The sequence below is a fragment of the Spinacia oleracea genome, chromosome 6, assembly GCF_020520425.1.
Source record: "Spinacia oleracea cultivar Varoflay chromosome 6, BTI_SOV_V1, whole genome shotgun sequence".
NCBI lineage: Eukaryota > Viridiplantae > Streptophyta > Magnoliopsida > Caryophyllales > Amaranthaceae > Spinacia > Spinacia oleracea.
In genome coordinates, this window is record NC_079492.1 from 131968337 (window position 1) to 131986378 (window position 18042).

Below are 18042 nucleotides of genomic sequence, written 5' to 3' on the forward strand. Positions count from 1 at the left end.
CAGAAATTTTAAATACCAAAACATGAAATTTTAAATATCAACAAGAGGGAAAAAACTACCAAAACAGAAAAATATTAAAAACTTTAGTCAGTTTAAATAATAATATGAATAAAGAAGGAAACTAAAATTAATACTCTATTTACTAATTTTATAAAAATCCCGTGCAGTAGAGCATTACGGAAAAATAACCATTTCAATTACGTATAATTTCCGGTCGAATCCATCGGACGGTCAATTCTGTCCGTTCAATTTGAGTCATCTAGTTCGTGTATGGGTAAAGTTGGGCTAGCTCTATTTTGATTCAAGTCAGTTTCATGTCATCCTTTCGGTATAGTTTGGGTCGGGTATATTTTGCAAGGTCTACTGGACCCATCTCCACAAACCTGGCTTGAGAGCTCTTAAAAGACTCTAACCTCTAATTCCACCCTCTCTCAATTTTTTTCACTCTCGCCGTCGCCTCGCCTCGCCGTCACATACACCGACAGCCGACACCCGATACCGGACGTCGGACGCTCGACGGTTGCAGCTTCCGACGGTGATTCCTGCCTGGCTATAATATAACCCCTACCTTCTTCAAGTGTTCCACCTAATAAGGAAAATAATATTTAGAGAAAGAGATGGAGAAGACAAGCAAAGAGCTGCTGCAATTTGAGCACAAGGACCCTTCTTCCTTCAAAGGTAACCTAATTTTCTCTCTCATAACTTTAATTTTCTTCTTTTTGTTTTTTCAATAAAATTGTGAAGTTTTTTATTTGGGGGAAGCAGAATCAGCGTTGCTTGTTTGTGGGAAGAGCAAGAAATCAGCAGAAGAGGGACCGAATTCTGAAGGGCAGCGGCAGCCCCTTACTGCACCACTCCCTAAAAGCCAAGGTTCTTTGTCTTCTATCTTTCTTTTCTGAATTACAGTATTTTTGTTTTTGCTGTCAATAAATACAGTTGGTAATTTGGTGTATGATGGATTTTGGGATTACTGCTGTTACTAGAAGTATGAGATGTGAATTTGTTCATAAAAATATTGAAAATTGTTTGTATATTTATCTATTGAAAATATTACATTAGTCATGAATGAGGTTAAAATGAAGTGAGAATCAAATTCATAGTTTGCCTGTACAACGATTAATTGTGCACCAGAAAATCGTTTGGGTGGTCGAAGTTTGGGCTTGGGACTTGGAAAATGTAGGGATGAGTTTAGAGGAGAAAAGAAAAATGAACCAGAGTAATTCAATCGCCTTTACTCGTCCTTTGAAAGGATGCCAAAAGGATACTTCAGCAGGCAACAGTCACAATTACAACCTTGGAAAAATAGATTCATCTGAAAGACTTGTACATTATTGGATTTAATCATTTGACTACTAATACACTTTGTTTAGCCTTTTGCCTTGGCTGAAAAATAGATTTTGCATATGAATAAGTAACTATAAAAGAACACTTTTAACAACATTTAGTGTTGTGAGTTTTGCTGATTTGCTGAATGTCGAGATTTTTAATGGTTTTGGGACTGTGGTCGATTACCAGTACTTCTTTCTCTGGCCACCAGGCTTACTATCCTGTCTTTCACTTTTTTTATCCTCTATAGGCCAATCTCAGACTAACATGAAGGTGAAAAATATACATGTATAGAATTTCAATAGAACTGTAAGTTTTAACTGGCTTGCAACTTATAAACTGTTGTGCAGTGCTTGGTAAGGTGAGGGATTTCTTAGGAGTAATATCTGAAGCTAACAAAACTCTCCAACTCAATGCGAAGGTAACAGCTGACAAACCTTTGTAACAGAACCTAGGATTCTTTGTGCTCTTCAATCTACAATACCAATTCCTATAACGAGCATGTTTATTAATGTGCAGGACAAACCTGAGGAATTTAATATTGAAGTTCTGCATGGTAATGAATCAGAGTACATTGAAATGGTATTGTTAAATTTTCTACCCTAATCTGCTGTCAAATGTTAGGCAACATCAAGAGTGATAGTACGTCAGAGCTAAGACTCAGATGCTTAAATATATGTAGGATTTGATGCTGGGCGTTGCTGATCTTCAAACTCCCGAGGCCATGGAAGCTGCAGAGGCTGCAATCGCCGGAAACCAGTCAGTTGTTGATTTACATATCAATGATAGTTCCTCAGAATCAGATAGTAGCAGTGATAGCGATGATGAAGATGACAGCGATGTAGATGAAAATGGAAAGGCTGGTGGACAATCAGAAATGCAGATTGATGGTTCTTTAAAACAGCAGTCAGAAAGCCGTACAAAGAGAAAACGGTCAAAGATTGTTGAGCTCCCATAAAACGATTCCCTTTTTCCTATCAAGAAATGAGTATTACGCTACACATTCTGTTGGTGCAGATTGTTTTGAATGGATACAGCAATCGTGATCTATGTGTAGTCTAAATTTTGCTGAGGTTTTGCTGCTTGATCCTTATACATAGGTATTAGCTGTCTACTGCTTACTCCGTATTATTTTGCCCCCTATATGGTTGGATCTTCCAAACTTCGTGATGCACACTGATGCAAACCTTGTAACCCAAAGTCTGTACGAGTAATATTTTGTTCTTAATTCATCATTGGTTTTTTTTTTCTTTATATATATTTCATTTTTGTAAGAGCTCTGGTTTTCTTACTTGATAAATCATTTGATTTTAGCTTTTTAAGTAATCTTAACGAAGCAAAAAATTTCCAACTCCGAGCATACTTTCAGAGTTTGCTTTGGATGGAAGATGTTGCGTTAATTCAGTTTCGTTTGATTTATTTTTTTAACAGGTAAGAATAAGGGACCCTAACTGAACCAGCACCTAGCACAGGTGAACCAGCCCAGCTCCCGCTTGAGCCACTCCCAAGCATTTCGCAGTTGATGGGGTTCGAACTTGTGACCTCCAAGTCACAAGGTGAGTTCCCCACCAACTCCACCAACTTATGTTGGTTTATTCAGTTTCGTTTGATGTAAACAATAAAAATAGCAACACCCTAACACTACAAGTTGTGTAAAATATAATTTGTCAGACAGAAACAACAAAACCTGAATATGAGGCACAGGTTCAGGAGAATGGAGATCTTTTAAGCCAGGCTGCTAAAACAATTTATAATTAATTAATTATCAACCCTAAGTCGCTAAACCATCTTGATTACAATTGCTTTTTTGAAATACAACAGCCAAAAGCTACAAGCCATAACTTAAGAAAGCTGCTGAGGACACACATAAGTACATAACCCCAAAGACTCTGAACTTGAAATGATCTGGTAACTAAGAAGCAAAAAAGCCACCCTTCTACAATCATAAATAAATATTGAAGCATTTCCTTGAGCTTCCACAATCCGAGAAACTGAAGAACAAGAAGAAAGTAACGGTGGACCTAAAACAACCCAAAATCATGTTCCTTTAACAAGTCTCTCAATTGTTGCACCAATGCCTTAGTGCCTTTTGTCATCAACCAATGATCAGACAGATACGAGGGAGGCTCTTACTGGTTATCTATGAAAGCAGACATAATCCAATCTGCAGCCGCTATTTGAATGTCAGACTCCATGTAGGGAGAAAGAGAAATGGGAGTAACAGCAACCTGCCAGTCAATTAATACAATGAATTAAGCTCTTTATGAGCAGATAACAAATCTCAAACAATAACCTGAAAGATGCACAAGAATGTCCATTGATTCATTGGTACTAGAAAACTCTCTTCTGTATCAGATGAAAAACAACAAATGTGGGAGGGGGAGGGAAGTGGCTGAAGTTGAAAGAAGTCTCTGATTTTTGCACTTACAAAATTGCTTTCAAGTGCTTTAATATCTGAATCTTCGTCTACTCCATCAAGTTCCTTATCGATGAACTGAAAAAGTATTTAAAAGTGTGACTATTCCTCTAATTTTGGCAAAACAAGGCATAAAATAAAAGATAATATTCAATTAGTGACTTGGATATGTCATTCTCTGCAAAAGTCCAACCATGGTTCAAATATAGAGTATGGACAATTTCTTGCTTGATGCAGGCTATAAACCGGCACTTGTTGTCATGTAGAACATTAGGACAATCAAGTGTTAGACTGTCCTGCAAATAAAACATTTCTTACCTCAAGACGGAAGTGCTTTTTCACAACCTGTTTAGGATTGGATTTCCCGGCTAACCCAACTGATTCGATTTCCACATTCTTCTTTTGACCGGTCAGATGGCGAGCTGCACCCTAAGAAACATTCAGGTGTCATTACTCTCATTAGAACATTAGTTATCAAGAGTACTGCCAAGTAAGCTGCAACGCTGTAAGTCTGTAAGGATGAATCAGTTTTAGAGTTACTCACTGCAGCAGATGCATCCCGACCAAGTTGTGCAAGCTGAAAGCCTAAACAAGGTTGATTAGACATGTATGGATGCCTTTTGGCAGATGTAGCTTGCCAGCACAAAGTAGGTCTCCATAAACTTTGCTTAGTCACTTTAAAACCCTGCCAAAACCTCAAATATTAGAAGACAAAAAAAAAAGCTCAGTTCTATTAACTTAAGCCACACCTCAACTAGCTTCTCCTAGGACCCTCAAAAGTAGAAAAAAAAGCATGTTGCGAATGAGGCTTCAGCGATTTATGTTTGTGTGATTAGAGTATAAGCACAATTATCAGGAACATACTTATAACATATCATTCACTTTTTTTTATTATAAACAAGAAAATTTGTCAGAAAGTTGCAGGCAGCCATGAACCTTATTTGTTGAGGGAGAGGTAGGGATTTGTATGCTGAGTGCACATTTTTTAGGGAAGACCCCATTTTCTATATCCCTAATAGCAGTGTTTATTATTGGTAATGAAACGAAAACAGCATCCTTGAGATCAGTTTCCTGGCTTTCGTCCTTCTTCCTGAAAGCGTATCATAGTAAGACTATGAGCTAAGATATTCCAAGGTTGTAGCTATATAATCCAACCAAAAATACAATCTCAACTATACCAATTCAACGATATGGAAATTGAAGGAACACCACCAATCAATGCTTCTCTTGCCCCAGCAACAACACCAGAGTAAAACCTAAAGATTCATCAATGGTAAATTAAACCAAGGGAAAAAAGAAACTATATCACAAATTAAGCTCTGAACTCCTATGACAATATGCCACACTTTATTACGAATGATATTTTCTCATTATGGTGCAATTCGAATATGTGCCTCCTGTTTTGTCATTGTTTACAAAGCATTCTAAAATTTGCATCCGTTACTTTTAAAGCAGATGATGAAGAATCCAAGTTCAGAAGAACTAGAGCACAAACTACTTACATATTATGCCCACAACTTGAACCCTTGTTGATCCCACTAACCACCTAAACATTACACTGAATTGGTTAGTTGCAACTTGCAAGGCCTAAATCCTTGTGTTCCAAATTTATGTATACATTATTAATACCAGCATGGGTTTGGACCAAGAAAATAAAGCCCCGGATAATGCCAGAGAGACGCAATCAACAGGTGTCCCTGTAGTCAGCAAGAAAAATAGCTAGTTAACATCAAGAGCACCAACAACAAGTACTTGATCAATAGGTCTTTATAAAGATGGCTAACACAAGAACTAACAGGATCATGACGGTAAATAAAGTGATTATATAACAGACTACACAACCCCAATGCAGTACTTATGTGATGTTTCTTACAAAAAAGCAGTGCTAAGGTACGTGCAAAATATGATATAAGTTTAAAAAAAAAGTAAAGTTCAATTCATCATTCTATCTCAGCTTCATATCTCAGAACCCGGCACAAGGTACAAACAGGCTTGAACAAACCTGTCTGTGGACGAAACATAAGTGTAAGGTGGCCGAGGTTGAACATGGGCACCTTTGGTTGGAATAAAGAGTCCGAGTAACAAGATTTACCAATAATTACAACTAACACTCAAGGGAGAACTAAACAATTGTATGTCTTGACGATTATAATAACATTGCGAAGGTATTATAAGTTTATAACATAGTAATAAGCAAAATTTGGCCTAAACTAAAACTACCTGAAACTTCAAAAGCTGTGGCACCACTCATCTCAACAGAACTTACATCAATTGTTTCTCCAAAAGTCACCCCATGCCCTGATGATGATTTGTCCCTACCATTACAAATCAACCTCAAATTAACCAAAAGCCAAAATTTAAAACATCATTAATATTAGTATATTACCAAAATCAGAAATTAGCAGACATTTCATCAATCAGAAATAAACAAAAATTCATACAGAAAAACAGCATTGAACCCTAATTATGATAAACAAATTTGTCACCAAAACTAGATTATACAAACAAAAATAAACCAACACATTTCGCAGAAAACACAATGCCATTCCACATAACAGAAATAGGGAGGTACAAGACCGCAATTTGTATTATACACCCGGGTGTACCTAGAGTTGGATAACGTAATAGACGGAAAAAACATACATTTGAGGGGCACAGACAAAGACATTGTAAAGACCCTCTTTAACAAGAGCTTCAACAAGATAGGTGAGACCAGGGGACTCAATTCCATCACCATTAGTAACCAAAATTTTGGGTTTTGTACATTCTTCATCTTCAACATTAAAATTCACATCCTCGGATTGTGAAGAAGATGAAGTGGGTTTAAAAGATTCATCTTGTTCTGCATCTTTTCTCCTCAAAAGGGCTTGGTTAAGATTGGAAATTAAATTGGGTGGCATGAAATTGTTCTTCACAGAAGTTGTCATTCTCAAAAATAAAAATGAGAACTAGAGGAAATAAAATGGGGGAAATTTGAAGAGAGGAAATAATGAAAAGGAGGTTCTTCTTTTGAGGTAAGACGATGGCGTTCCGTTTAAAACGGTGTGTTGATTATAGAAAGAGAGAATGAATTTGAAAGGGAGAGAGAGGGAAAAGGAGACGATGGTGAAACAGGGGAAATGTTACTGTTGTCCTAATTATTACGGAGTAGTATTAGGATTATGTAAAAAGAACATAATTGCTTCTTTTGTGGAGTAATTTAAGCTTTTATTGATGGCTTAACTACTTTCTTTTACACCTCATTGACTCATTGGTAGAGAAATTATATGGGGTGTTCCGGGTGTGGAACTGGAGGAGCCCTGCTTGGTGATGCTGCCCTGTCAGACAGAACGAACGTAAGCTAACCTCGGGGGTTTAACCGAGGAAACCCCCTCCGATGCCTAAGTCAGCAAATGAGATAATGTTCTAGAGAGAGAAAGTAGAGAGGGTTAAGAATTGTACTTGTATTGAACGTGTCCGCAAATGAATGGGGAAGGCAGTATTTATAGGCGTACTATTCAGTACTTTGGCCTATTCAGATGTTGCCGCGTGTACGCTAGTGATGTACTTGTTGTTTTTCCTTTTGCTTAACGACGTATCTATGTTGTCGTCTAGCAGGTCGTTTCCCCGCAGACCTGAGGGTCTGTGCGGTTCTTGAGGACTTGTGGTACTTTCAATAGGTACTTCCTGCGGTTGCTTTGCTTGATCTGTCTTATCTGATGTCCGATGGTCTGCTGTGACATGGATGATCTGCTAGGTTACTTCTACTCCGTACAACTAGTCCCCAAGAGTAGGGCTGACTACTTGGAGTTAGACCTGCTCTTTCAGTGTTCTTTGGCTGCATCCTGTACAACTAGTCCCCAAGAGTAGGGCTGACTACTTGGAGTTAGACCTGCTCTTTCCGGTCATAACTTGCGCGATTGTCTGTACGTTTTTTTTTTTTTTAAACCGTCGTGGTTTTACTGTAGTTAGCATTCGAAAGGAGAATAAACCGTCATGATTTATTGCGCCCCACGTGTCCTTCATCCAGGTCGGTGACTCGAAGGGTCTTCAAATCTTGGCCGTTTATTTCTCCTTTTAAATACGGGTTTCAGTTACTTTCTTCTTCTCTCTCCTCTTTCTTACCTTCTTCATTTTCTTACTCTCCTCTAACTTCACTTTGCTTCGAACTTAATTTCGCCATTTCCCGAGTACTCTAACTCCAAGTTCTTTGCTTTCTTGTGTTTTCGTATTATTCCGGTGATTGCGCATTCGCTGGTGGTGGTGTTTTCTTCTGAAATTGTCGAGGTTTTCTGGGTTCGTGTTTTTCTTCGAGGGTTTCTAGTCCGCCATTGTTGAACTTCTTTCTTCGCCCTTCTCTTTTCCAGGTAATTCTTTTGCTTTTTCTTTGCTGCATTCTTTGGTTTTGCATGTACATTCAACTGTTTTAGTAGTTTTTGTGAGTTTTTGTGGTATGTGTTCTTTGAATGAAATGTGGGAGTGTTTGTGTTTTTTGGCTTCGCCATTTCTGCGTTTCTTGGAGTTTTTCGTCTTCTTCTTCCTTTTCTCTTCTTTTATTTTTTTTATTTTTACATTACATGTATATTTTTGTGTCGTTTTGCTCTTTTTTCTCTGTCGTTTTGCCTTGACTTTTCTCCTTCTACCCTTTGTTTATTCTTCTTTCTTTCTTCTTTTTTCTTTCAGTCAACATGTCTGATACCTCTGATAGTGCCAACCCTAGTAGCCCTGGGTATATGAGCGATTCCTCCGAGCCATATTCTCCTTCTTCCCCTTCCTCTGTCTCTTTACCCTCTGATGAAGAGGCTAGGACAGTAGCAGAGAATAGAACTAAGTCTATGCATGATGTTATCTCTCGTTCTGAGCCTGCGGTGATATCTATCTCCAGTGGGTCTTCCTCTGGGGGTGTGTCTCCCGTCGCTGGCAGGGCTACGCCTGTTGTGTCAGGGCCTACTCCTGCCTTTCGTCAACGTCTTAGAGAACTGCGCCATGAACATTTGGCCAGTGCGGTTCGATTGAACCCTCCCCCTAATGCCCCTATTGGGTTAGACATCCAACCCCTGGCCGAAGTAGCTTGGTTGGACAGTTTTGATCAACTAGACGGGCCTTTTATTGGGAGTACTGATGGGTCGTTGCATGTTTACCGCAGACGTTCTCCGATGGCAAGTGGTCCTAGCAGTGGTTTCGGCGACGCAGAGCATCATCCTGAGAATCCCATTCTCGAGGAGGTGGGGCTTCTCCGACCGTTTCCGTTGTATGTTGAGGAAGATCTGCCCGTTGGCTCGACTGAGAGTTATTTAACTCCCGAGGTTTCATATGGTCCCTTAAACGCTGCGCCGGATGCGGATTGGCTCAAAGCAGCTCGTCAACATGATTATCCTGGTGTTGGAAAGGAGCTTTATGCTTTTCCCCCTGGATACGAGCTGGTTGTCCCCGCAGATGATGCTCGTATTACTGCTCCTCCCCCAGGTCATATTGGGTTGTATTCATATCATCTGGACTTTGGGCTGCGCTTTCCTTTGGATCCCACCTTGGCCAAATTCTTGAAGGCTTTTAATGTCTGCCTGGCGCAGCTTCATCCGTTTGCTATACGGACTTTGGTCTGCTACTTGTGGGTGGTGCGTTTCAAAGGCTTCCCTGAGACTCTCTGTTTGTGCAAACGACTGCACTGTATTCGAAGCAGTGATAACAAGGAAGGGAGCATTGGTTGGTTTACCACTTACACTGCTCGAGGCAAAATGACCTGCTTGGGCAACCCCACTGGGCAGAGGGATTGGAAGGGTCGATTCTTCTGGCTTCGAGTTCCCGCTGACTTTCCTTTGCCTCGTAGCTTTGTTTCTCCAAATGGCAAGATGGAGGGTGTGGAGGTTTTGGTTGGTCATAACTTGGAGGATGCTGCTTATGAGTGGTTTGACTCAGTAGTTAAGCGCGACGCGAACGGAAAGGACGTCGGCCGTGCCCCTAAGAATTGGCTGCCTCAGTCGATGTATATTCTGCGGAATGATGTTCTTTCCGCTATGCACTTGTGCAACACTCATCCTCATGGTACATTTTTCTTTCTTTCTTTTTTTTTTTTTTTTTTTTTTTTTTGTACTTAGCTTTTTTTTTTTTTATAGGACCCCTTGATATGAGCTCCCTGGGTTTAAATAACATTTTCTTATGTTTCCTTGTCCTGCTAGGTCGTCAACATCTTGATATGAGCTCCCTGGGTTTAACTGCTGATGGAACCCCCCCAGACTAACGAGCCAGCTGAAGACCCCGCCAATGCTTACCGTACCATAGCTGATGTTGTTGGCGGACGCAGAGCAAGCTCTCGACGAACTGTTCGAGGGGGGAGTTCTGCTGCTAGTCGTACTGCTAGAGGTGGGGGTTCTGTGGCTAGCCGCACTAGCAGAGGGGGAGGCTCTGCAGGAGTAACCGCTGGGGCGAGCACCTCAACGCCACGTTCTGCCCCTGTTTCTCGGGCTACCCCTTCTATATCTGCCTCTGCTCGGCGTGGTCAGACCACACGGGGAGGGGGTAATATTGCGGGCCAACGTCGGCCTCGCCCTGAGACGGAAAGCGTTTCTGTTGACGTTACGCGAACTGCTGCAGACCAATTGCAATCTGCTCATCCTGACCAAGTCGTGAATTCCTCTATCTCCGAGCAGGTGGAGATCGTGACCGAGGAGCAGGACGTCCCTTTTGTGCAGCGCCCAGGTAAGCGCATTTGCACTGGGGAGGGTTCTCGCTCGCAGGAGCAGGCCCAAGCTTCTGCCCCTGCTAACCAAAGCACCGCTTCTCTTCCTACTTCGCCTGCTGCTCTTGCTGCTTATTTGGAGGAGCAACTGAGGTTGCCTGAGTCTTCTGTTCCTGCTTTTGTGAATATTAGGAACGGGGAATTTCTGGAGAAGGAGGCCATTGATGTTCGCCCTGCGGTGAACCCTGAGTTGGCTGCCTGTTTCTCCCCTACGCCGATTAGCGACGACATCTTCGTTCCTCACTGGGATGTTAGAGCTAACGAGTCTTTGTATGCCAGCTTCCCAGAGAAAGGCGGAACGTTGGCATACCGGATGTTGAAGGGGTTAACACTGCCAGCTGACCGCCCTCTTGAGCGTGTTTACACCCCTGGGGCTAACGCCTGCCAAAAGGTGTTAGAGGTAAGAAGCTTTTGAATCTATGCTGTTTTTATACTTAGCCATTTTTTGCATGTTTTTGTACTTAGCCTTTTTTTTTTTATTATTATTTGCAGGCTGGGGTTGCTGTGAAGGAGCTCTGTGACTTCTTTTTCTTCTATCAGAGGAAGCATGATGAACATCTTGCTCTTCTTGAAGAAAAGGACAGGCAGATACGAGACCTGACCCTGGAAAACGAAAGAGCATCCTCCTCCCTCACTATTGCCAATGCCAATGTTCAAACGATATCCGTCGAAAGAGACAACTTGGCTAGTGAGGTTGTAGCTCTGCGCCTAACTGGGGAGAATTCAGCTAAAGCCCAGGCGGAGGTGGAGGCGGAGAGGAAACGTACTGAGGATTTGGCGGAGCAGCTAAGCTTTGTTGAGCAGAGGCATGCTGATGAGCTGGCAGAACTTCGCCTTTCTGTGCAGAAGGAGGTGGCTGCTGCTGTGCGAGAATTTTGTCGCTCTGACGCTCAGTATGCCCTTCTAACGCAGAGGTGTGATGGCGGGTGGAAAGCGGCCTCTCTCATAATCAAGCACAAATATCCGCAGTTTGATTGGAGCTTGATCGAAGAGGACTGGCTTGCTGGCCTGCACCTTACCATTCTTAAGGAACTGCGGGAGGCTGAAGCTGCTGAGGGTCATGCCGTAGAGCCTAGTGATGTGCCCGACTTCTGCGTCGAGAACACTCACCCTGGAGATTTGCCTTTCTCAGATGAAGATGATGTTGCAGGCAATGACGAATAATGGGTGTGGCGGCTATCCCCCAGTTCTTCTTGTGTGACTGGGCCTGTTATGTAATAGTTTAGTTTTTAAACAATATTATTTAGGGTTTGCCCTGTTGGGTGGTGGCGTTTGTGCCATTCTGTTTTTGGAACAATTTACAGTTAGTTTATTTCTGCCTTTTTTCTCAGATATTCTTGAGCTGGGCTGGTGTATGTACTGCCCAAAGCCATTTTGTAGGGCTGTACTTTGTTTATTTCCTTGGTTTTTAATGAAGGTATAGCCGCCGGCATTTGATATGCGTATTTTTGCTAGGTACTTAGCCAATTTTTGATATCTTGTTTGTCTTTTGGAAGTTCTAGCCTTGATCAGAGTCAAGCTTTATAGCATGTTTTATTACTACCTCCCCTTCTGGATTGTCTTGGCTTTTGCCAAGGCAGACTTAGGGACTGCTCTGTGACATTTGTGCGGTATTCTAGCTAGCCTTTTGAGCTACCTTCAACCTTGAATTGCTTTGGCTTCGGTCAAGGCCAAAACTCGGAAATTGTTTTGCGTATTTTAAATAGGCTTTTTTGGGCTGCTTCCAATTTTGAATTGCCTTGGTTTTAGCCAAGGCAAAACTCAGAAATTGCTCTGCGATATTCTAACTAGCCTTTTGGGCTGTTTCCAATTTTGAATTGTCTTGGTTTTAGCCAAGGCAAAACTCAGAAATTGCTCTGCGATATTCTAACTAGCCTTTTGGGCTGTTTCCAATTTTGAATTGTCTTGGTTTTAGCCAAGGCAAAACTCAGAAATTGCTCTGCGATATTCTAACTTAGAAATTCATCATGACACTGTTCTTCAGCTGACTTGAGTGATCAAGTCAAGTCATCTGTTGGATGTGTGTGTCATGACGTATTTCTAAGTTACGTCGTGCTTTGCTTATCACTTTATCTTTTCTTGGAACCGCCAAGCTCATTTTATTATATGTATTCTGTAAGAAGGAGTACAAAGAGGGATAATTTTGGCTTATCCTGCCTTATCATTGTATAGGTCATCTGTACTAAACATAGTATTTTTTGAGCATGTTGGCGTTCCAACTATTCTTTAGCTCTTTTCCATCCATTGTCATAAGATGATATGAGCCAGGGGCTATCTCCCTTGTGATCTGGTATGGTCCTTCCCAATTTGCAGTGAATTTCCCCTCTGCCTTGCCCTTTCCTGTAGCTGCTGTTCGTCTAAGTACCAGGTCTCCCACATGCATAGGCCTGTGCTTGACTCTTTTGTTGTAAGCTCTGCTCATTCTCTCTTTGTTTGCTGTGAGCCTCAGCTCTGCTAGCAACCTTACCTCTGGCAGAAGGTCTAATGATTCCCTCATGAGTTGTTCGTTGGTGCTTTCATCATAGTACTGCACTCTGAAACTGGGCAGGCCAACCTCCACCGGTAATACTGCTTCTGCTCCGAAGGCTAACTTGTAGGGACTTTCTCCTGTCGCCTCCTTCTCAGTTGTTCTATTGGACCACAAAATTTCTGGTATGAGGTCTGCCCATGCACCCTTAAAATCCTCTATTTTCTTTCGCAGAGCTCCAAGGATCTGTTTGTTCGCCGCCTCGGCCTGTCCATTGCTCTGTGGGTGGCATACTGATGCGTAAGCAAATTTGATTCTTAGCTCTGCGCAATAATCTTTTACCGGTGTGCAATCGAATTGTGTCCCGTGATCAAAGACCAAACTTTCTGGGATGCCAAATCTTGTGATGATGTTTCTCCAGATGAAGTCTTTCATTCGTTTCGCTGTTATGCTTTTTGTGGGCTCTGCTTCTATCCATTTGGTGAAATAATCCACTGCCACGATCAGGTATCTTCTTCCTCCACTCGCGGCTGTAAACGGACCCAGGATGTCCATTCCCCACTGAGCGAATGGTATGGGATTGACGATTGGTTGCAGATCATTTGAGGGCTGATTGATTACTGGAGCGAACTTTTGGCATTTGTCGCATTTCTTCACGTATGATTGCGAGTCACTCACCATAGTTGGCCAATAGTACCCTGCCCTGAGGGCTTTCAAAGCTAGTGTTCTACCCCCAATATGATTACCGCATATGCCCTCATGAATTTCTTCAATGATTCTCTGTGATTCCTCCGTTGAGACGCATCTCAGCAGGGGTAGGGAGAAGGATTTTTTGTACAATTTGCCCTGGTAGATCACAAACCAGTGTTCATTTCGCTTTATCTTCTTCTGTTCTGGCTCTGCTGTAGGGAGACCCCTGCCAAGCTTGTATGATACTATACTGTCGTACCACTGAGGCTCTGTGCTGATGGCATTTACCATGGGCCTCTTATCGATACTCTTCTCTTCCTGTACTTCCACCATCACTGTTCTTTCCAGGTCTTGCAGCGAAGAGCTTGCTAATTTTGAGAGAGCATCTGCTTGGCTATTCTCTGCCCTGGGGACCAATTGGATCTCGAAGCTTTCCAACTGGGCTACTGCTTCTTTCATCAGTGCCAGATACCTCTGCATGGACGGTTCTCGAGCTTCATACTCGCCTTTATACTGACTGGCCACTAACTGGGAATCTGTTTTCAACACGATTTTCTTAGCATCCGCTGCCTTGCACATTTGAATGCCTGCGATCGCTGCTTCGTACTCTGCTTCATTATTTGAGGCTTTGAATTTGAACTTTATGGCATATTCAAAGACATTACCTTCTGGTGAAGTCATTATAATGCCTGCTCCTGACCCTGTTACTGCGGCTGAGCCATCTACATATATCTGCCAGGTCCCCAGAGGTTCTTCTTCTTCTTCGTACGATGCCTCAGCTATGAAGTCTGCTAATGCCTGTGCCTTTATGGCCGTTCTTGGCCTGTATTCAATATCGTACTCTGAGAGTTCTACCGCCCATTTCAGCAATCTGCCTGAGGTATCCAGCCTTCGCAATGATTTCTCCAAAGGCTGATTTGTTAATACTTGTACCTTGTGAGCGTCGAAGTATGGTTTCAGCTTCCTGGCAGCTATCATAATTGCGAAGGCCATTTTTTCGATCAGTGGGTACCTCTGCTCTGCGGGGTTGAGAATGTGACTGACGAAATATACTGGTTGTTGGGCTTTGTCCTTTTCCACTATTAAGGCTGCTGCTACAGTCTTTTTGGAGGCCGAGATGTACAACTGCAAAACATCTCCTACTTCTGGTCTGGCTATTGTTGGGAGGCTCTTTAGGTGATTCTTTACCTCTGCGAATGCCTTTTTTTGCTCTGCTTCCCACTTGAATGTTTTGTTGCCTTTCAGTACCTGAAAAAATGGGAGGGATCTATCTGCGGATTTACTGATAAAACGAGTGAGTGCTGCCATCTTTCCCGTTAATCTCTGCACATCTCGTATGTTCTTTGGCTCTGGCAAGTTGAGTATGGCCTCCACCTTCTCTGGGTTGGCATCTATTCCCCTTTCACTGACCAGAAATCCCAGGAACTTTCCTGACTTAACACCGAACACACATTTCTTTGGGTTTAGTTTCATGCCGTACTGTCTCAACGTAGCAAATGTTTCTCGCAGGTCTGCGATGTGATTGGCCTCTTTTTTGCTCTTGACTATGGAATCATCCACATATACTTCCACATTCCGGCCCTTTGCTGTGCGAATATCTTATCTACAAGCTTTTGGTAGGTTGCACCCGCATTTTTCAGGCCGAATGGCATAGCTTTGTAGTTATAAACTCCAGCGTCTGTGATGAAAGCAGCTTTCTTACGATCTGATTCGAGTAAACTGATCTGATGGTAGCCGGAAAATGCATCCATGAAACTCAAGAGAGCGTGTCCACTGGTGGAATCAACCAGCTGGTCTATTCTGGGCAATGGGTAACAGTCCTTCGGACAGGCCTTGTTTAGGTCCGTGAAGTCTACACACATCCTCCATTGACCGTTTGCTTTCTTTACCATCACAACGTTAGCCAGCCATTCTGGGTAATCGCACTCTTCTATGAACTTGGCTGCTGGCAATTTGTTGATTTCTTCTTGGATGGCCACATTCTTCTCTGTTGAAAAATTTCTTTTCTTCTGTTTCACTGGCCTAACTTCTCTGCTGACATTCAGTCTATGGACCATGACACTGGGGTCAATCCCTGGCATTTCGTCCGCTGAGAAAGCAAATATGTCTGCGTGCTCTCTCAGCAGACCGATGAGGTTCACTCTGAGGGATAGGTCTACGTTTGTGCCAATTCGAACCGTCCGGTCTGTCAACCCTTCCTCTAATTCTATCTCCTCAGTTTTGTCAGTTGGCGTGGGTTCCAACAGACCTTCCTCCCGATGCTCGAAGTTTTCCATGCTTAACAACTTGTCTTTTTTGCGCTCTGCTCTCTTTCTTTTTCGAGATTGGGGAAGTTCTTCTTCTGCCAGTGGTGGGGGTCTGGGTGGTTGTTTTAGCGCAGTGTGGTAGCACTTCTTGGCCTGCTCCTGACTGCCTTTTACCTTGGCTGAGCGGCCATCATTTGTCGTATACATCATGGTAAGGTGATAAGTGGAGACTACAGCCCTTGCGTCATGGATGAATGGTCTGCCAAGAATAACGTTGTAGGCTGCGGGGACTTTCACAATCATGAAGTCTACCATGATATCCTTGATATCCTTCCCTTGGCCAATCTGCACCGGCAAACTGACTATCCCCTCTGGTATCACTGTGGCTCCTGTGAATCCGATTACTGGGTAATTGACTGGTTTTACATATTTCTCATCAATTTGCAACTCTTGGAAAGCAGGCCAGAATAAGATGTTCGCAGAGCTACCTCCGTCTATCAGAATACGATGGATTTTTCTGTTTGCTACATTCAGGGCTAGTACCATGGGGTCGTCATGGGGGTATATTATGTCTTTACAGTCCTCCTCTGTGAAAGTGCACTGCGGGATTTTTGGAGGGGCGGGCCACCTGCCAGAATTATGGTAATTAACCTGGTGTTTGAATTCGCTCACACTGGCCTTGGCCCCGCTAACAGTGGTTCCCGCGTAAACTGGCCCTCCTGTTATGACCAAAATGTCGCCCATTCTCTTTTGGTCTGCTGGGTAGCTCTGCTTGGGTTCCGCCTTCTTATTGTCGGACCTATTATCATTATCTCTGTTCTCATAGGTCCTGCTATACGAGCTTTTTGCTTTGAATTGAGTCAAGTATCCCCTCCGGATCAGATCTTCGATATTATCCTTCAAATGAGTGCAATCTTCTGTGAGGTGGCCATGGTCTCTGTGAAAGTCACAGTACTTTTTTGGGTCCCTGTACTTGTTGTACATTTTGGGAGGTCTCTGCCACTTCTCGTCTTCTTTGCTGATGGCAAAAATTTGAGTTCTGGATGCCACTAAGGGGGTATACTCATTAAACTTCCCCCTTTTCTCAGTTTTAAACTCGTTACCTTTGCCTCTGCCTGGTCCCTGCCAGTCTCTTCTTGGCTGTGGGTTTTCTCTTCAGTCTGAGTACTCTTTTTTGTATGGCTCTTTCTTGCTCTGACTACCGTAATTGTTCTCACTTGCCACATATCGACGTGAGGTTGCTCTGCCAATTTCTTCACTCTTTATAAATTCATTTGCCTTTCCCAGTACCTCTGCCAGGGTTGTGAATGATTTTCTGCCCAGATAACTCTTGAACTCTCCATCCCGCAGACCAGTCATCATGGCCAGGACTGCTACCTCTTGCTGCAACTTGGGTATATTTGACGCCTCCATATTGAATCTGGATATGTATTCCCTCAGAGATTCCTGAGGCCCCTGGATGACTGACATCAGCTCCCCTGTCATCCTTTCTCTGGCAATGTTTGCCACGTATTGGGTGCGAAACAAGATAGCTAGCTGCCGGAAAGATGTTATGGTGCCTTTGGGTATTTTACCAAACCAGCTCTGTGCCATCCCCTCTAGAGTGGAAGGAAAGACCTTACACCACATAGAGTCTGTGTTGGTATATAGCATCATGTGTCCCCCAAAGGCAGAGAGGTGATTCGTTGGGTCTGTCTTTCCGGAGTATTTGCAGGTGGGCATTTTTATCTTTTCCATTCTTTCAGAGAGTATTTCATCGCAGAAGGGAGAATTATCAGGTTTAACTACTGCTCGGATGGGATTGGGCATACCTGACATGGAGTGGTGTCTTTGACTGGGTGCTTGTTCAGTCCTTGCCCGGGGTTGAGCTCTGCTTGGTGTGATACTCTCTGCTTCATACTCTTGATTATCAGCCCCTTCCATGTCCTGCTGCAGATTCCTCCTCCAAACATTCGGACTATGCTGGGGTCTGGGACGTTTTCTCCTCTGCTCAACCTCAACCTCTGGGGCTGTTCTCATGACCTGGGCTTGTGGGGTTGTTTGAGTAAGGAATGTCAGGACTTCTATTGCTGTGCGCATCTGGTCGGGTGAGAACTGTGCCCCCAATCGTGCTAGTGAAGCACTGGTTGGAATTGGGATACCCTGGCCCTGGCTAGGGGTTGCCATAGCTCTGGGTTGTGGT

The 18042-nt window shown here is 43.0% G+C and overlaps 2 protein-coding genes across 3 annotated transcripts; one reads left to right on the forward strand and one right to left on the reverse strand.

Annotated features, from left to right (window-relative positions):
* Window positions 1-365: 365 nt before the first annotated feature.
* LOC110801046 (uncharacterized) lies at window positions 366-3110 on the forward strand. 2 transcript variants are annotated; one of them, XR_008923165.1, is made up of 6 exons: window positions 366-678; window positions 766-870; window positions 1677-1747; window positions 1846-1908; window positions 2009-2426; window positions 2758-3110. XR_008923165.1 is itself a non-coding variant. In XM_022006360.2 (5 exons), the coding sequence occupies exons 1-5, from the start codon at window positions 618-620 to the stop codon at window positions 2282-2284; spliced, it is 576 nt and encodes a 191-aa protein (XP_021862052.1). In that variant the 5' UTR covers window positions 366-617; the 3' UTR covers window positions 2285-2580. The 2 variants fall into 2 exon arrangements, 1 of the variants encoding a protein (XP_021862052.1); XM_022006360.2 differs by lacking the exon at window positions 2758-3110 and having other exon boundaries at window positions 2009-2580.
* LOC110801045 (uncharacterized) lies at window positions 3063-6911 on the reverse strand. The gene is made up of 10 exons (XM_022006359.2): window positions 6386-6911; window positions 5963-6057; window positions 5372-5439; window positions 5245-5288; window positions 4921-4998; window positions 4679-4832; window positions 4287-4427; window positions 4061-4171; window positions 3755-3820; window positions 3063-3554 (listed from the first exon to the last, which is right to left on the reverse strand). The coding sequence occupies exons 1-10, from the start codon at window positions 6667-6669 to the stop codon at window positions 3456-3458; spliced, it is 1140 nt and encodes a 379-aa protein (XP_021862051.1). The 5' UTR covers window positions 6670-6911; the 3' UTR covers window positions 3063-3455.
* Between the last annotated feature and the right edge of the window lie 11131 nt (window positions 6912-18042).

Bases quoted from the DNA above. Each gene is read 5' to 3' on its own strand.
- LOC110801045 (XM_022006359.2), bottom strand. From the start codon at position 6,669: ATGACAACTTCTGTGAAGAACAATTTCATGCCACCCAATTTAATTTCC. The intron at 4,172-4,286 runs GTGAGTAACTCT...AATGTTTCTTAG, and splicing joins GTCGGGATGCATCTGCTGCA to GGTGCAGCTCGCCATCTGAC. The intron at 3,555-3,754 runs GTAAGTGCAAAA...ATTGACTGGCAG, and splicing joins AAGCACTTGAAAGCAATTTT to GTTGCTGTTACTCCCATTTC.
- LOC110801046 (XM_022006360.2), top strand. From the start codon at position 618: ATGGAGAAGACAAGCAAAGAGCTGCTGCAATTTGAGCACAAGGACCCT. The intron at 871-1,676 runs GTTCTTTGTCTT...ACTGTTGTGCAG, and splicing joins ACCACTCCCTAAAAGCCAAG to TGCTTGGTAAGGTGAGGGAT. The intron at 1,748-1,845 runs GTAACAGCTGAC...ATTAATGTGCAG, and splicing joins CTCTCCAACTCAATGCGAAG to GACAAACCTGAGGAATTTAA.